Source organism: Fukomys damarensis, unplaced genomic scaffold (genome assembly GCF_012274545.1).
Source record: "Fukomys damarensis isolate Sample0158 unplaced genomic scaffold, DMR_v1.0_HiC HiC_scaffold_19, whole genome shotgun sequence".
NCBI lineage: Eukaryota > Metazoa > Chordata > Mammalia > Rodentia > Bathyergidae > Fukomys > Fukomys damarensis.
In genome coordinates this window covers 35799999-35819544 of record NW_022900931.1, presented here as the reverse complement: position 1 = coordinate 35819544, position 19546 = coordinate 35799999, and the positions used below count along the sequence as shown (strand labels likewise).

The 19546-nt window shown below is 41.9% G+C and overlaps 1 protein-coding gene across 1 annotated transcript in view; it reads right to left on the bottom strand.

Annotated features, from left to right (window-relative positions):
• Positions 1-19546, bottom strand: part of Pard3 (par-3 family cell polarity regulator) — a 558608-nt gene that overhangs the window by 233025 nt on the left and 306037 nt on the right. The window contains 7 exon segments of the mRNA XM_033765663.1: positions 164-334; positions 1025-1213; positions 11482-11520; positions 13775-13903; positions 15008-15147; positions 19378-19534; positions 19537-19546. The exon segment at positions 19537-19546 is cut by the window's right edge and continues 141 nt beyond it. Coding sequence (XP_033621554.1) covers positions 164-334; positions 1025-1213; positions 11482-11520; positions 13775-13903; positions 15008-15147; positions 19378-19534; positions 19537-19546 — 835 coding nt within the window.

The window sequence follows — 19546 nt, the reverse complement described above, 5'->3', positions numbered from 1 at the left end:
GGTCACACAACAAAGAATACAAAGGGCAACTGGGTGGCCCTCGGGAAGCCAGGAAACACAGGCCTTTGCAGTGAGGTCTGGGCCCCGACCTTTTGGCTCAAGGTTAGGGCAGAAATGAGACTGTACTTTCAGGCACGGCGGCTCTGGGTTTTGGACCTGTTACCTCATGGAACTTGCTTATTCGCCTCGCCACGATGAGCTGGATCATCCCGCGCTTGTTTCCTTCGGTGGACATGGATCTCCTCAGGGTTTCCATGGCATCTTGGTTTGTCTTGCCCAACAGGGATTCTCCATTTACTGCTATCAGCTGATCATTCACCCGCAGCCTCCCATCCTGGGAAGAAAACAGGTAAAAGAAGTGCTGTAAAATAGTCTTCTATAAAAGAAATCCCTCTCCTTTTAGTTGAAAACATTAAAACAAAGCCAAGAAAACGGGGCTGAGAAGCGTTAATCCGAATGGATTATGCCCCATTGAACACTAACATAATAAAATCTAAGCAGCCATTGTGGCCTGTGTCTATTTTGATCATTTATATATACATTTGTAAATCAAGTCATTACCATAATCTGTTTACCAAATAGCATACTAATTCAAAGGACACAAAGTGATTGCTTTCTGGCTTTCAGAAAAACTCACAGAGGTTATTTACAACCCAAGACCGGAGAGAGCTCAAGGCAATCAGACAGCTACAGCCAAGTACCCCCTTAGCAGCCAGCCAGGAAGCTTCTCCAGGCTGAGAAACAGAACAAGGGGCCCACAGGCAGGAGGGAGGGAGAAATTAACCTGTACTGGATGCAGGGACCGCGCTAAGCCTCCCCACGGGTCGTCGTCCTGTGTCTATCCTCCCGGGAGATGAAATGAAGGGCTCCCTTCCCAAAAGGACGTCCCTGACAGTTCCCCTAGGTTTCTGCTCAGGGCTGGGGCATTGCGAAGAAGCCAGAGAACACCTGTTCACTGAGATGCTTTAAAAACGGGGATAGGGTGGGAATTAAACGCACGCTTATGAAGTTGACACGTGCTTACTTTAGATGCTGCTCCTCCGTTAATGATGGACTTGACAAAGATTCCCAGATCCGCATGGTTCTCTTTGGACCGGTTACCTTTGACACTGACACCCAGACCGGCAGACCCTGAGTCATTGAGCGGAACTTCAAATGTCAGAAACTCCCTGGTGCCATCGGGAGTGAGAACAACGTCCTCCTCTTCAGCTTTCTAATTGGAAACAAAATTGCACAGCACATTTTATTCCAACGTCTCTTCCGCAGCTCAACGCTTTAAAGATCTGCTAATGAGCAGCTCTTGAACCCTGACAGACAGATCTCCACCCAGCTCAGTGAAGAGATCCACGGAACAGTGCTTCTGCACCTCCAGACAGTTCCTAGAACCAGCTGCTCCCATTTCCAGGGGACACGAAACGAAGCTAAACCTGACTCTGAGAAGTATGGGGGGAATGCAGCAGAAGGTCTCAAGACCTTGGAGATTCCTAGAGTTTGAGATTATTTGGTTTTTGGGCTGTTTATATATTCTAAACCACGAAAGAGAAACAGTAACGAGAATATAAATAAATAAGCATCATTTGCTCCCCACTGCCTGTTACTGGAAAGTCTCAGTGTTATTAATGGCTTAATGTTTCCTACTGTCCTATGATTTTAAATCTCAATAACAAATCCTGATGCTAAGAAGTCAACAGCAAAAGCAAATTTAGGTTTGGAGACCCTGGAGAGTCTTAACCTTCCACATCTGGGAGACAAAGTAGAAAGAAACCACACCCGGGAAACATTTGCTAGAATATCGAATCACACATAAAACAGCTGGTGAGAACCACTGAAGCACTGTTGTTGAATTAATTAGTCACATATCAAAATTTAACTTCATGTACAAAAGCAGCCTGCTTCGGAATATGCAAACTCTTGTTTACTCTCCTGAGTAAAGAGAGGAAGAAAGGAGAGCTTAATGTGTACCCCGGTGAAAGGCAGCCAGGGACACACGCTGACCCTAAGCAGTGCCTGCCCCGGAAGAGGAAGCAGCCTGCTTCTGCAGCCCGCCTCCCAGGCCAGAGGGCCACCTCCCCAGGGACCAGCGCGCCCCAGCTCTGAGCGAACCCAACGCCTCTTTCTGGTCCTGCGACCCGTTCCACTCTTTCGGCAATTCTGAAATATTTCTCCTCCTGGATCTACTCAGATAGAAGAATGGTAAAGGCAGGTAGGAAGGAGACACAGGACATCATCGTTTTAAAGCTGTATTTGGAAGAACACTTCAACTTCAGGACCCAAGGTTACCCACGCAGGATCTGTACTCCTCCTAGCTCCCTTCGCCTATTCTTTGGGTTTTTTCCTTCCAGCCCATCATACCCAAAGCCCTTAAAGACAGCTGATTAGATAAAGGGAAGCAACCGTCATCCGATTAAGATGAAGAAACAGATTCAAAGGATCAAAAAATGTTTTCAGACAAAATATCTCGGATAACCAAACTCAAAGAGAACCTCCCAGACCATACATGCACCCCAGCGACAAATACAGCACTTCTCTCCCCAGGGCCAGCACTGTGTTCTGTGCGCCCATGTGTCTTTGCGCAATAAAATCTGCCTATGCCACTCACTGGTTTGCCCTGATGTTCCCTTGTATGGTAACAATCAAGACCCTATCTCACCTTCAGGGGACTCCCTGTTCCCGCCCAGTGACAGGGAGCCATAGAAAAAACAGTACGCAATCACAATGGACTATGACGTGTGTTTCAATTTTTACTTGCACGTAAAAGTTGGCTGTTGTAGGGGATATAAAGTAGGCTGACTTCGACAGTTTTCTGTACATCCCACCAGAGTTTTGGGATTCCAGAAGAGTCAAACTCAACAAAATAATAATAAAATAATTTGTAAAGGAATTTGGGGATGTCGTATGTAATCTTCGATGACTCTGATTAAATAATTTTTGGAAGTGTAGAATCATATATATATATATATATATGACTATGCACTTCCAAAAATTATAAGTGTGTGCGTGTGTATAGTTGTTTTAAATCATTGTCAGATGACAACATACTGTTTTTAAATCTTCAAACCCATAACAGTGTGATTTGTAAAGTGCTGCTTCTAATTTACTAATTGTCAGTGCTAACATTTTACAAGCGTCTTTTGAGGGCAGGGGTGGTGCCAGGCAGGGTCACAGCCCCAGCCTGCAGTGGGTAGGATGTTCTTGTCCCTTCTCGAAGCATGGCCTGATAGTTATGGATGAGGCACATTTCAATAAAATAAAACTGTTCATGTTTCAAAAAGTGTACACTAAAGAATACAAAATAAGAACAAGCTGAGAAGCTGCAGGGCAATAGCTAGGTTTACATAAAGTAAAATACATTTTAACACTGAAGTCCAAAGAATGCCTAAACTTGCAAACTATACTTTCTTGAATTTAAAATATTCTCGGAGAACGGGTATAATTCAAACCGAACTCATGTTTTGGAGATAAGTAAGGATCAAATGCCCATTTCAACATCATACAGAAGTACCTTTAGTTGCATGTTTTGTTCTCTACCCACCAAAGCTCAATTAACCTTTTTTATTTTTAGCCATATGGTTCAAAACAATTAAAGAGCACTAAATCACGAGTCTGTGTGAATGAACAGCATTACCTCAGTGCAAAATCTGTTATGTGTCTGCGCCACCCTGGCCCGGAGATGGAGCTCAGCAGCAGAGCGCTTGCCTAGCTCAGTGAGGCCATGGGTTTCAGCCCAGCACCACAATCAATGAATCAAGGAATGAAAACTCATAGGCACATTTTGCTATTTGAAACACAAAATGGCATCAGTGTGATCAAAACGCCCTCCTGTCCCTTTCTACTTGAAATCTGAAAGGTAGATTCATTTTGCTGATCAGTATTTTTACACAGGAAAGGCTGAACCGAAAAGACTCCGCATCTGGGGTGCTCCTTGTGTTTCCCTGCCTCAGACCCAGGGGTGTCTTAATTGTCACTCACTGCTTCGGTTCTGTGGTTGGCTTTTTCATGTTTAGTGATTTTGACATTTCCGTAACATTTTCCAGAGAATCATCTTTGTCCACTTGAAAAATGAAGACCAGGGGCTGACTGAATATATAAGACAAGTTGGAATCATTTCCTGGCTGCCGTCCTCTTAAGGATGATCCACTCTGCATGGGATTCTGTCATTTATCACAAAGACTGAAAGGTACGGGGCTCATTTTCCTCTGTCCTAATAGGGCAGCGAGAGCCATTATTAGCAGCGCGACCGTGGACACTGCATTTGCTATTGTGTGACTCATGACTGAAATTAACACCAGCTCTTAGCACTTAATTCTCTGCAGACTGTTCAAGCTTTGGTCTTCAAAAACCATTTCAAATGCTGTATTAATTTGAGGACTTTCACGTCACCCTAGTGGGGCAATCTCTACATGCTGCCATAAAGTACAAAGCTCATTTTCCGCCACAGTATTACTCTATTTGGATTCTGTACCTTATCAGCTGTTTCTTGAGTTTTTTCTCCTGCAACAATCCATAAATGTGTTGCCCCGACCTGCGTGAGTCACGTGTGCCAGGTCCTCCTGTCACCCATGCACACAAGCCACATGCTTCAGTGTGTTTTGCCATCCATCCAACATGTCAGTTCTTTCTTTACCCAGTTCCCTACTGGCATCTTTATACCCAGAAAAATGAAGGGCATCTTGATAACCCTACTAGAAAATGAGAGTGGGTTTCTAAAAGCTATTTCACTTCCCCACTATCCTCAGAGCAGCAGAAAAGACGCACATGTCTGTCTGTAGTGAGACAGAAAGGCAGTCGCAGTGGCCTCCCTGCTGGCCCGGGGTGGTCTCCGTAGCTATAAGGTGCGCTTCCCCCCAACAGCTCAGAATCTACAGTCACCCTGAGGCCCGGAATTAGAAATGATAGCTGATCATGTTAAAGAGCAGGAAAAAGTATGCACCACCCCGTGATGCATGCATGCCTGTGGTCAGCCCATGAAAACTAGTACAAACCTCAACATGTAAAGATTTTGATGAGACTATAAACACCGCGAAGAGAGGCAAGAGAAACATAGTCGGCTCACACACAAGACCATAACATGATGAAAGTGAACACAGCATTTGATGGGGGGGCGCTACGAAGATATGAACAACTCCACAAATATCAGTCCGCTATAATTCACCTGTTTCTATTCTGCCATCTCTACTGCTCCACGGAATAATAATAAAAGGCCGAACCTTTCCCATACCGAGCAGAAAAGGAACATGAACAAGCGAAGGAGGCCATTCATTAAAGACGAGCGGGCCAGGAAGTCAGTCTCCGTGGGCAGGATTCAAATCTTACTTGCAAGGAAAGACAGCAGAGTAATCGACAAAAATTAACACAGTTTTGAAGTTTTCCTTTAGTGACAAGAACAACAGTGTAGCTATGGTGAAATGAGCACATTTTTGTGCTGCTGGCAAGTGCATTAAAAAGTGCAGTTTTTCTCAGGCTTCTGCTAGGTAGCCCAGGCTCACACTCATTTGTGCCCTCACGCCTCAGCCTCTCAGTGTACTGGATTACGGACATACGCTGCCACAGCTGGCTAAAACGTCTCTATAGTTTGCATATCACTGAACCCAAAAGTATTATGGTTAGTAGGAATACTGCCAAAAAAACTGACTGTGATCATGTACAAAGATTTCTCTGTGAGGATGCTGGTTTAATTAAACACATAAAAACTGAAAATAACCCATACATGACACTCAGTAAATTAAGATATACCTACCGTGGGACACCAACCAGCTAATGAAGTGTCTTAGAAAAATATTTAATGAGAAGAGAAGAATATTTGCGTCTATAGAATTAGGTTTTACCCTGCGAATTTTCATAATTTCAGTATGTCACCCACAATAGGCCTCAACAGCCTATTTTTATAAATTATTTAATGTCTGTCTTCCTATGCCAGTAGAAGCTTCACAAGGAAGGATTTATGACACTCATTAGTTGTGTCTGGGACATTTATTAGCTACAGGATGAGTACTGGGACATCATATATATTAGCTATATAGGCGAAGAAGAAAATTATGGAACAAATGCACCAAAATGAAGACACGGAAGTCACAGCCTAGCAGGTGTGCTTAACTGCACTTTCTGCAGTCACACAAGTTGTATGGCTTTTGTAACACAAAAACCCCTCAGTGCACTGTTACTTTAATGATCACGCACAGGAGCGCACGAACATGTGTGTGCACGGGGGAGGGGACGTTGCGGTGGGCGGTGAGCAGGGCCAAGGGCCAAGGGCCCAGCGCCGGGCAGCGCCAACAAAGCTGCGTGAGGGGCAGTGGCCACAGCGTCCTCCACTTCTCGTGATTTCACAGAAGTTAAAAAGAGAATCCACTCCCTCGACATCTACCAACTAAGTCTGCAGGCAAGGCAGACAAATTGAAACACATTTCTGTCGTTTAAAAAGGAAGATTTTTTAAATGGACAAGCTTTTTTTTTTTGGAAAACATAAGGCTCTGGTCATACTTCCTAAGTCCTACATTTGACCTGTCTCTCCTGAGACGGGTGTTTACACCGGCCACTGGCGCTGATGCTTCAAGATTAACAAGGCTTACACTTAGTTAAAATGTCACATCGGCTTTCCTGTGTTTCTTCCTAATTCAAATAATACATGCAAATAAATTTTTTAAGATTTTTAAATTTTTCCTGGATAATACGAATGAGAAAATAATTTATAGCTATTAATGTTCACTCCTTTTTCTTTCTTTCTTTCTTTCTTTTTTTTTTTTTTTCCCCCCAGTACCAGACAATTGAACTCTGGACCTTGCACTTGTGAGGCAGGCGTGGCACCACTGAGCTAAATCCCCGGCCTATTAATGTTTACCCCAAAACTATTTATCCTTTCAAAGAAACATCACACAAATCCAAATTGAGTGATGTTCTCAATGTAATTCACTCTTTAAAAGTGAAAAATAAATTACATGAAATGTTTAAAACAAATGTTCCAGATTAAAGGAGACTAAAGAGACGTAGCAACCAAAGGCTACTCATGAGCCTGAGCTGGAAAGTGGACCCGAATTCTGCTCCTGTGTATTATTTATTCATTAATCCCTACACTCTCTTGGGCTTCCAAGGGCATTAACTTGCACAACTGGTAGTTGTGAAACTGTCCATTTACTGACTTGGATGACGATGATGTTTTTGCACTGAACCTATACACACTAAAGTATTTCGGGATCTGGGAAATAGTTCATTCCCAATTCAGACAAAAACCGTATAGGGAGACGGAAGGGAAGGAGGAGGGGAAAGAGAAGAGGGAAGGAAATTATCTAATGAGTGTGGGCTACTACAAGCAGTGGGGCACATGAGCAAAGAGTCCATGAAAGGACTGACTTTTCAGGAAAAAATGATGCCTATGAATTAATCCAGCATGGTCTCACATATCCAAAATAGCCTTTAACTTAAAGAGTTCAACAGCAATGTAATAAAGACACAGTAAGTTAAAGACACATTAAGTACGAAATATATCAACTTCATTATTATATTGTAGAAGTATGACAATAAAAATAAAAAGATAAGTGTTTTAAGGGAAAACACCGTAAGCATTAAAAGCATTACCTTACTACAACACTAAGCAATTTCAAATAAATTCCTTAAAAACTGGCACAAAGATTCACCACACATAACATTACTATTCCCCTAAAATTGTAAGGCCATTCTACCTTAATTTTGTGTTCTGATTGTTTTTAAATGAGCTTGCATCGGCACCGGACGCATGGTGAGCAGCTCACGGTTTATGTTGCTCTTCATGCCAACAGAAACTTGAGGAGCTCAGGACCAGATGCTGAGGAGAGCCTGTCAGGGTGCAGTGGTCCCCAAGGAGAACTCAGATCCAGAGGCTCTACACTCCCCTCTGTGCGCATCAGGGCACACGGTGTGTCCACAGCTCTGGCCTACAGTGTCTGTGGAGGAGAGCACCCCAAGAGCCTGCATGGTTTGGGGTGAAGAGGCAACAGCTCACGAATCTGCTCCTCCCTGCTGTGTCTGCTCAGCCGTTAAATGGCCAGTGTGACGGCCACACTTGGTCTACCAGAGACTTCAGATAAATGCCCTGCAAAAGACGACGTGCACTGCACTTCTAAAAAGAAGTTAGCCTTTCTGAAGCTCGCCTCTCAAGAGTAACCTTACAGATTCTGTGGGGAAAGACTAAAAGCATTTTTTACAGTGCGTGTTGAATTCTTTTTCTTCAAAGACAAGTTCTCACTATGTAGTTAAGGCTGGCCTCAAACTCACTCCATTGCCCATGCTGGCTTGAACTCACAACGATCCTCCTGCCTCAGCCTCCCCAGTGCTGGTATTACACATGTGCACACCATGACTAGGACATTTTCAATTCTTCAAATTTAAGCCACTACTACATCTTATCACTATTCTCTGGTATCATCTCTGTTTTGTTTTTGTGGTACTGGAGAGTGAACCCATGGACATTACCAGTGACCTGTATCCTTGGTCCATTTTACTTATTTACTTACTTATTTACTTTTTATTTTTTAGGACAGGGTATTGCTAAGTCACTGGCTTGTCCAGGCTGGGTTTAACTTGCCATCCTCCTGCCTCAGCCTCCCAGGGTGCTGGGGTTACAGACATGTGCCACCACACCTAGGCCCCCATTCCTCTAAAGCTCTACTTTGACCTAACCAATCTGAGTCAATTCAGCACCAGTTACTTGGGGGTGCTCAAGGCAGGCTAGATTATAAATGTATCTATTTACCCTTTTTCCATTTCTGTTTAACCCCACATACCAAATTGCTCCACAAAAACCCAAAAGCCAACATTGAGGAGAAACAAATTCTACCCTGCTGATTATAAAGTCAGATAACCAGGGTTCATTCCTGGTGCCAAGATTTGGGGCACCCTAAACTTTAATTCTCTTTGCTATACTTTAGATAGGAAAATATTACCAATGAAATCATGGATATTGGAAAGATTAAATAATTTCCATAAAGAGCTTAGCACAATAACAGATGAATAAATGTCAGCCACTGCTATTATTGCATTTTTCTAAGCAAGGTTAAATATGAAAATCCTGAGCCCAGCACCTGACTTCACCCGTTTACCTCCTTCAGGAAAAGAGTAAGACACAAAGCACTTCTCCCAAACCCCTGTCCTGTGGGTCACATGGGCACACTGCATTTCTCCTCATATTTCCCAACCCAGGCACGTTTAGACATTAGAAGGTGTAGCTGATGTGTGAAGTCATCCTGTTTTCCAAAAACCTCTACGCTATTAAGATTCCAAACAACAAAGACATGGTATTTCATGGAAGAATCACACTGAAAATACTTCTGTCTTTCATATTTATCTTGCAACTGTTTCCGGGCATAGTTACTGCTACATTTAAATATCAATATAAATAAATAAATATATGTGTGTGTGTGCGTGCGTGTGTGTGTGTGTGTGTGTGTGTGTGTGTGTGTGTGTGTGTGTGTGTGTGTGTGTGTGTGTGTATTCCTTGCCTCAGAACAGTATTACATCCTGATAAACCCACTGCAAGATGAAAATATTATAAGTCAAAAGTGCATTTCATTCACTTAAGTTATCAAAAATCACAGTTCAGGTTGGCCTACCCAAAATGTGCTAAGAACACTTAGAGTAGCCCACGCTGGGCCAGAATCACCAGACACATAGCCTATTATTAATAAAGTGCCGGATAACTCCTGTGATTCCACTTACTAAACCACAAGTGAAAAACAGAGTGGTTGGTGCATGTATGTTTCTGCGCCATCATAAAACTAAAAATGTCAAGTGGAAACTGTGTACGTTGCTGTCTGTGTGTGTGAATGTGAGTGTACATGTGTGCAAATCCACCAATCTACTCTCGTCATACAGACGGGTATTTATTGTCAAAAACTAACACAGGCACTGTCATATAATGCCTTTGAAGATTTTTAGTTCTTTGGTAGGCTGAAATGTACCTAAACTAATGAATAGGACTGAGTTTTTGTCCAAGCCCATTTGTGACCAGATTTGTGCAAAGAATTGAGTTTTTGAACAGGAGGTGTCACTGTATGTGAGAAAAAGAAGTTTAACTTTCACAAGTGAATTTTTGGCAGCAAGGTACTGCTGAGTGATAGACTGAATGCTGACCATTCCCATCACCTAAAAATTAAATAAATAAACACAAGAAACAATACATTTTACTAAGTAAACCATAATATACTACTAATTAAAAACACCATTTACAACATACAGGTACTTGCCATGTCCTTTTCTAATCTGTTCTAAAGGATCTACTTGTCTATTCCTATAATGATATCACACTGGTTAGAGTATCGCAGCTTTGTATTATACTTTGCTACAGTAATTGCTTTCAGAAATGTAAGCTGTCCTTATACTCCATGTTCCTTAGAATCTCTCTTTTCCCTCACCTAAACTACATCCTCCCAAAGACACAAACACCACTGTGTTTTGATCAATGTTACTGACCTATTTATTTTATGAACAAAACTTCAAACTATCATTTTGTCTGACTCGTAGCTGTTACTGCGTGCTATTCTCAAGGTGGATTACTGAGGTTTCAGAGGTACTAGAACGACGGAATATGTGAAAATAGCATCCTGTTGCATACTTCATAAATCCATACAAAAATGAAACCTAACTATGTTCTATAAACACATTCTAGTTTCACTTTTGATAATTTTTGGAAAGATGTGTACTGATATTGCCCATTGTACACGTGGCTTTGATAAATTTTGTTTCTGTTGGGAACGGCTGGGGATGACATGTTTTATGCTACGGTGTCTGAGCGTTAGAATTTCTAGTAGGCAATCTGAAGTGTCAACATAAGATGCCCTCCCTTTGCTCCCTGAGGGACCTTCACAGAAACTGAAGTCCACCAACCCTGTCTTCCTGGGGTAGCACTGCCAATGCTGAGAGTTCCCCCACGAGAGCAGGACCTTCCTACTTTCAGGCTGCTCTGGAACTCACCCCCTGAGCAGAACCCATTCTGTCTGCACTGTAACCTGGGCTGAGGAGACTTAGCTTTTAATGAGGGAGATGATCCCTTCCATGTCATTATGAGCACTGTGTGTAGCTTACTTACTGACTAGTCACTTTAATTTTCCTGTTTATAATATTCCATTATTGTACTCACTTTGCCCTTGCCTTTTTCTATGCCTGATTCAAAAGGGTTTTTGGAATCCACTTTTTCCCATTTTACTGCAATGTATGGCATTTTGCAGCTCATGAAATACGTTGTGTACCTGACAAAATACTAACCTTACCAAGGGATGGTCCTTCATATTATACAAGTTAACAGTAAGTTATTCTAATGTGTCTCTCTGTTAAGCATGTCTGACCAAAAATAACAAAAAACACATTCCATTCAAGGTAGGAATCGTAAGTCTTTTTTAAATAAGACCACTTTGGGGAAAAAAGCAGGACAGTGACTTCATATTTAATTAGTAAGAAGTTAGTTTCATTTATCTTTTCAACAACTCTGCATCCTGCAAAAGACAAAGCTCTTACCGTTTCTTTTGGAATCTGCATCTGGCTTGGCTCTGCATTCTAGAAGAATTGAAGAAAAATATAAATACAGACTGACCAAAGCCATCTACAACACACAGGGGACACAATGTTTTCTTTTACAGGAAACTGTGCTGGTTCTTAAAACCCAGAGTGGATGAGGGTGGATTTGATGAGAGCTGATGTACAACTCTGTCCTCCAAACATTCCCTGATGTGTGTGGTAGTGTGTGGGTTTTCAGAAGTTTTCCAAGATATCACTTAGTGTCTGCTTGTTCACGGTACATCATGAACTGATTTGTAGGAAAACATATCTCATCAAACTGCTCCCCTAATCGTGGCACTGTTTCTGATTTTGTTTTTCACTTTCCCCAGGCAAATCTAAGCTTTGAGGTAAAGAATTATTTGATAGCTAGACAGATAATGACCAGCCTGAGCCACAGTCTACACCACAGGCTTTAGACCTTAAGTTACTGCACAGGGATAAATGTGCCACGGTCCCCATATCACACGAGTGCCCACAAGGTTGGGGTGTGGGCTGCTTCTGCAAAAAAGCATGTAAAGTGTGTTTAGATTAAAACCCACAGAACTGAAACACAAGACAGCCGAAACAGAGGAAAAGAATTATCCGAACTGGATTTGAGGATCACTTCTAAACACCCCCTTTAAGTTTTCAGAATGTTTTTGCTCTGTTAAGTCTTGAAAAGCAACTGCATCCTGCATAATAGACGGGTGGCCTACTGGCTCACTCCTTAATGAGAAGTTCACAAGCAATAAATTAACCAAGGGAAGAGAAGAAAAAAAAAGGCAGCAGACGGGAAAAACAGAAGCTGGGAAGATCCAACTTGGAGCAGAAGAGCTTGGTAACCTTGAGCGGGCTCCTTCTGGCAGGGGTGGGAAGGCTGCTGAGCAGCGTGAGCTCCAGCATCTGACGCCAGAGACCAGGGCCGGGCACCCAGAAGAATTTGAGCCTCATCAAATCGTGGGGAAAGCGGGCTGTTGTTTGGGGAAGCGCTCATTTACAAGTTAACAGAGAGAGACGTCTCCAGATTTAGGATCAGGTGGCATTGTAAGCACAAAATTGGATGACAGTGGGGGGAATGCAAAACTGAGTTTAAATGGAGAAATAATGCATTAAACATTGTTTAGATGGAAAGAAGTTTCATAATGTATTCGAAGTTAAACACAAAACCCACGTGTTCACTTTTCAACCCTGTCACAGTCTGAAATTTCCACAAGATAACACAGTTTTAGATTTGTGTGGAACTAAGGGATGAAATATTTGTGACTAAAATTTCTCCTTACTTGAAAATATTATATAAATATATCTAATTTGTGTAGATAAAATGTTCTATTCAGAAAAGAAAAAATGGACGAATATGACACATCCATGGAAGATATCACCTCAGAGAATTAGAGTTTGTGTGACTAACGTGGGAACTGCACCCAAGACCTAGTTTGTACAGATTAATTATTGTCTAGACAAAGAAAGAGATGTCAAATGTTCTCCTAGGACTCAAGGAGAATCTGCTTTGAGATATTTTAGGTACCATTTTTACTTTGAAGCAACTCTATTTTCTAACCACATCAAAAGATAAAGGTTCTTCAAATTAGGTCACTTTTATAAATAAATGGAACTTACCACTTACTGCAGGAAAACATTCAGAACTACATAAATTTAATATACCTGTTTCATTCACACTGATGTCCTACAAATGCTCTAACAGGCTTACTGATGTAAGTATAGAAAGTAAAGTATTTAAATTAAAAAAGAATGATCTTTCATTTTGTTTATGTCATTCCAAACAACATTACTGATCCTGGGGACTAACTAACAGTGTGGGCTTCTTGCCACCTAAGTCTATTTTCAACGGTAAAGAATTTCTGAAAGGTTCTCCTCTTCCTGTAACAGTTAGCAAGCATCTTTACTTGGCTGAGCCACACCCACTAAGAAGACAAGAAATGTTTGCATGAGAGGAAAAGATGGGGTGACTCTGGTGAAGCCCGGGGAACAACGATAATGAGGTAGCTGGCATCTTACATGCGCTGAGTTCCTCTAAAAGTGCACAGCAACACACATTTGACACCCTAGAAAACATCCCTACGGTCTGATGTTTCATCACCGCCATGCTCATGCTTATGAGTACCCGTGTCTAAAGCGGACAGCATTAGAGACAAAAATGCTAGCACTGCATTAGGGATGAAAGAATTGCAAAATTTAGAAACTCCTTAGAAGCTAAACCAGATCCCTGGTTCACGTGCATCAGAAACCTTTCACGTGCTCCAAATTTACACACCAGTTCCCTTGGGTGAAAGGCGTCTTCCTGGCGAAAGACCAGCAGGCTCACAGTCCCCTCCATCTTGGTGCTTCTCAACAGGGAGACCACTTCCTCCTGGGATTTGCCTGCTAAGTCTACTCCATTCACCTGAAACACATAACGAGTTTTCAGCAGCCACCCTGTACAAAGACAGCAGAAAAGCCAAGCAATGTAGAACTGACCATATCTGCTATGGGATATACTCTTTTCAGGCCAATTCTGTCATGAGCTGGTAATCACTGAGTTGTGGCTAGACAGATAACCCACAGAAAAACTGAGACCAGATATTTGGATGTAAGCTAGCAAGTAATGAATCTTTGAGTTCATCAACAAACCAAAGGCCGAAACCACCAGGGCATTCACAAGTAACAAATGCACCTGATGTCAAATGAACACAAAATTTACAGGCTTCAAAATGAGTTTTTTTTGTTTGGTAGTCCTAGGTTGGGAGCTCAATGGTAGAGCACTTGCCCTGGGCTCCATCCCTAGCAACACAGAGGGGAGGGAGGAGAGAGGGAGGGAGAGGGAAAGGGAGAGGGGGAGGGGCAGAACACAGGCTACTGTATGAAGAAAACACTACAAAAAATAGCTAATACAGAATGTTCTTTCTCTCTTCCTCAGTGTCTGTCCTTCTTGGTGTCCCTGAATACACAAATCTTCCCACAAACAGAAAGCATATATGTATATATTTCCAAAATGGCTTCAAGCACCAGCAAACTGAAAATCATGAAGTACTGAAAGGAAATCTTCAAAAAAAATTTTTTTCCCTCAACATGTTTGGGGTCTCGATGTACTCTCCATGCTGTCATTTGAAACTTTTCTTGCACCTTTCTTTAGGATGTACTGCTTTTAGTGACTTCATTTGTCTTTGTTCTGATAACAAGGTGGGTAACATTTCTAGGTTGCCAGACATAAATAGAAAGCCATCTAGAAAAATAACCTTCGAGATATGGTCTTCTCTAATGACAAAACTATGACCTTATCTCATAAACCAATGTCTGGGCAACTAAAAGTTGTAAGTAACCCAGGTGAAAAGGTAATTTCTCATCAACAAACGTGATAGAACAAAATAGAAGGGAAGCATTATTCTGTGATGCACACTTCTGCTAAAATATGTACTTTAATTTCCTGTTTTATGAACTTGTGTAAAAAGCTGGGCCCTGACATCAAACTGCTTCAGGAGCCACGGTGCCCAGAGGCGGGGTCCCTCACCTCTATCAGCCTGTCCCCGGCCTTCAGCCTGCCGTCCTGGATGGCCGCCCCTCGAGGGAGGATGTTCTTCACGTAAATTGGAGCTGAGCCACCAATTGTCACGTCTCGAGAAGTGATGCTGAACCCCAAGCCTTCCGTACCTGAACACGCAACAAACACCACCAGTAAATGAAATGAAATATCTTGAATTTCATATATTTTCTGCCTCAGTCTGACATTCCATAAATTTCACAATGGCCCATGTTTCTTCTACTGTTTTAAAAGTTGTAATAAAATTTCCTGTTCTGTGTGTGTGTATGTGTGTTTATTATTTTTTTTAAACAGGTTCTAGCTGTGTAATTCAGGATGGCCTCAAACTTGCTAGGATCCTCCTGCCTCAGCCTCCCAATGCCAGGATTACAGGCCTGTGTCACCACACCCAGCATGTGATAAATTTTTCAAAACACAGATTAAATAATGGGATCATTCAACTGGATTATCTATCAAAGGTCATTGTTCTAGGAAGAAATGGAAATCTCAGGCATGAAGCCAATAAAGGTTAATATACAAATGCGCCTTCTAAAAGTTTTCATCAACCTAAATTTTGAGTATTAAGTGAGCTTAATTATTCTACATGAAAAAGAAGAAAGAAGGAACTTCTATTAAAACCCATGGCACCTCAAAATAAAATTCTGGATTTGGAGACAGTGGACTCCAGAACTGAAGGACAAAGGCTGGAGGTTAGAGAAGAAAACATTCAAAGGTGAGAAAGATTTCTACCCAGGTCCTGGATCTTAATCTCTTTGTTCAAGTCTCTCCTGGTTAACCCAAAACTTACGTTCATCCACCCATCTGCACCATGACAAAAAAGGCAAACTGTTCAGTAAGAATCCATCTCAGATTATAACTACCAAATCTGAGAGTCGCCCTATTGTGTTCAAAGGTACTGGAATTAATGAGGCATTTATAAATTACTCTCTTGATTTCTATAATTTCAATTCTCAGTTCTTTGGCAGCTTTCTTGACAAGCAATCTCATAAGCTCAATACAGTGTAAAAAAGGGGTCATATGTCACTAGATCCAACAGGCAATAAGCCAAATGTGCCAAGGAATAAATGTGGAGATAATGACAAACTTCTAATGAATCAGAGAATTTGTATAACACTTCTAATAATGAGCAATTTCTACCTCAGCTTTTTTAAAAAACTTACTTCTTAAGATAATAAGTTCCGTTTCAGTTAAAAATACTATAAGGGCAAATACTTGCTCATTACGGAAAGAATAAAGGCATGTGTAAAGGTGAAAACTCCGGAAGACAGTGTATTAATTGGTTGCAGCATTCAGTGTAAAACTGTAACAAAAGGTGCAACACACAAGTGAACAAACAAGGTAGAGCAAAGAAAAATGCGAGCTCTAGAGGAAACACAACGCAGAAGTGAGCCCTCCGTTTCGCCAGTAACAAAACCTGCCATAAATATTCTCAAGCTCAAACAAAGCACCCATTACCTCTTGTCTGAAGTCACGTGAATGTGCCTGGACTGCTAATTCCATAGTCTTCTGTGCTGAAGACTTGAATGGCATATTGTCTATATGAAATTTTCCTAATTGCTCTGCCGGGACCTTTCCATATGTCTCTGTGCTTTCTCGGACCCCTAATGACTTGCAATAACATTTATTAAGAAAGAATTCTAAATTATTCTCCTTTTGCAATATTAATTTGTATGAACTACAAAGACTGACTGTTATATGAGCCTCAATACTATTAAAATATCAGCAATAACCCCTAAATCTGTAAGCTAAAAGTTCAGGCAATGACCTTTACAAGAAAGATAAATAGATATCAATTTTCATTTAGCAAAGCCAACAAAACATTTTGCACTGACTAAAACAGATCACTGACCTTCTCCTCTGACTTTATTAAAAAGCTAATTTCTATAAAAGAGCAGGGTATTTGAGAATGCCAAAATGGCAATAAATATTAAGAAATCTTCATTATGGAAACAAGTACACGAGGGCTATCCTGTTTTGTTGTGTGGTTCAAGACAGGTCCCAAATTATGCCAAAGTCATTATCCTGAAGGGTTCTCTTTTTAGTACTAAGAGTTGATCTCGGTTTTTAAATAACTGCTGTCATTCAGGGCACATTAGTTTGCTTTGAACTGGTTTTAAAGTTTACCAGTGGCATATATGGTTTTCAATATATTTCATCAAAAATCCTAGATGTGCCAATAACTGGTAAAAACAGTGAAATCCTGCATAGTTCTTATGTATTATTATTAGTAAAATATCTACTCGAAGATGATCAGTAATTATTCTTCCCACTGATCCAGAGTAAACATAACATGTTTGTATAAAACATTTGTAAATTGAGTTGTAGGTGTAGACTAAGTGTGTTTAGGTTATGCATTCTCACAACTAGTCAATTATCATTCTCACAATTAGTCAATTGCCAATTATCATCTCAAAAAACACTTCTTTAATGGCAAATAAAACTTCATTCAAAAAGTTCATTTTATATCACAATGTTCTAGACTAACTGTGCAAAACTATAACTAAACACACATTTCTCTATTAGTACCAAAGAAGAACAGTACTTATGAACTAATATCATTATGAAAATGGCCAAGGAAAATACTGCGCCTCTGATGAGAGATTCAAAACAGAATTTTATTTTTTTTGTAGAACTCTTATCGGTGGTTCTGGATAAGTTTCTGGTTAAAAACTAGGTCCTGTCCTTGGAGAAGAAAACGAGGAGGAAGAGAGATTCTGCTCTCTCTCCCATTTGGGACCTGAGCTGGGAAGGTCTCTGCTGCCCCCTCACGGGTCCCAGGGGGCCAGGCAGCTGTCAGTGCCTGCTCCTTCCTGCTTCTTCAAGCAAGGACCTGGCGGGCCAAAATGAGTAACCAGGAGAGAGGAGCCTGCGGTTCACACGGAGATCAAGGCAAGAATGTGATTTGGAAAGGAAATAGCCGTTGCAGAGCTTATGACCTTGTAAACAGGAACAAAGAGGGAAAGCAGAATATGTGGTGTGAAGGGCAGAGTGGGAAGCGGTTCAGCACCAATCTTCAGCCAATAGCCATGGGGTGTTACCACCCCAGCCTAGGAGTCGGTGAGCTCATAAAAATATTTTTATAATGACGACATTTCAAAAGACATAATTTTAAAATATTTCACATGCTCAGCTGAGGGGAGGACACACAGCCGGGATGTCGTACTGGGACAGGCCAGCTGGAAGGCAGCAAGTCTGCAGTCTGCCCTGCACTGTGCAGCAGGACACAGGCAGGCAACCGGACAGACGGGGACGAGCTAAGGGAGCCCAAGGACACTTGTGAGGACAGACCCACCCACTTCTCACACCACCTCACAGGAGACAGGTGATGCAGAATTTTGCGAAGTAAACACAGAAAGCCTGGCTTCTTAGCGACCTGCTGTGAACCAGGATCACCCCACAATCACCAGGCTGTGTGGGCCATGGGCTCAGCCTCTCCTGTGCTCTCTGAGGACTGTGTCTGGAAGCAAGAGGTCAAATAAAACTGTCAAATCCTCAGTGCTCAGTGGGGCGTGGTGGCACACACCTGTAATCGCATCACTCAGGAGGCTGAGGCAGAAGGATTGCCAAGGGTTTGAGGCCACCCCAGGCTACACAGTGAGTTCAAGGCCGGTGGGAACTACATAGCAAGACTTTGTCTCAATCAATCAATTAATGGATCTATCAATCAATCATCTCTCTATTGTTTTGGTTTGCATAGTAATTCTCTGAAACCAACTTCATTCACTACCAAAATTCTACTGCCAGTTGTGGTAGCCCATGGTTTTAACCCCCACTACTCGGAAAGCTGAAGCAAGAGGATCACAAGTTTGAGCCCAACCTGGGCAACTCAGTGAGACTTTGTCTGGAAACAATATTTGAAAAAGGGGCTGGAGGTATAGCTCGTAGAATTCAGCTGTATACAAACCCCAGTAAAACACACACACAATTAACTACATTAGTAACTGAGTAACTGCTAGCTTTTTATAAACTTAGGTTGTAAAGTCTTATTCTTTAAATTTTTACATTTTAAATTCTGTATAGAAAAATGAATCTGAAAAACCATAAAAACATAATTTTAAGCAAGACTCTTTCTAATAAAAAAAAAATGTAGCCTCTTTTTTAAATAATCGCTGTATCAGTTTTTTGCTACACAAAACTCCTTAAAAAGCTTTAGGTGCCTGACCCGGGGGATGCACTGCAGCTCAGGGGTAGAGCACACACTGGCCATTGCGCCAGGCCCCGGGCTACATCCCCAGCACTGCAAAGGACACAAACAAAAACCAATCCAAAGTCAAGGCACTTTCGGTTAGCTGGCTGACTTTTCAAAGCAGTTCCACAGGCAAAAGCCGGCCTGGTCTTACCTTTCTTAAGCTGGATATTGAGCCTCTTGCCCACTTTTTTGGTGTTATAACCACTGCCCGCGCTCGTTCCCAGCACACCATGCGGGCCCGGGGCCGCAGGTGGCTTCGCGGAGTGGGGCAGGGTATGAGGTAGTCGCGGGGGGGCGTCCATCGGCTCGGAGGCGGGGCT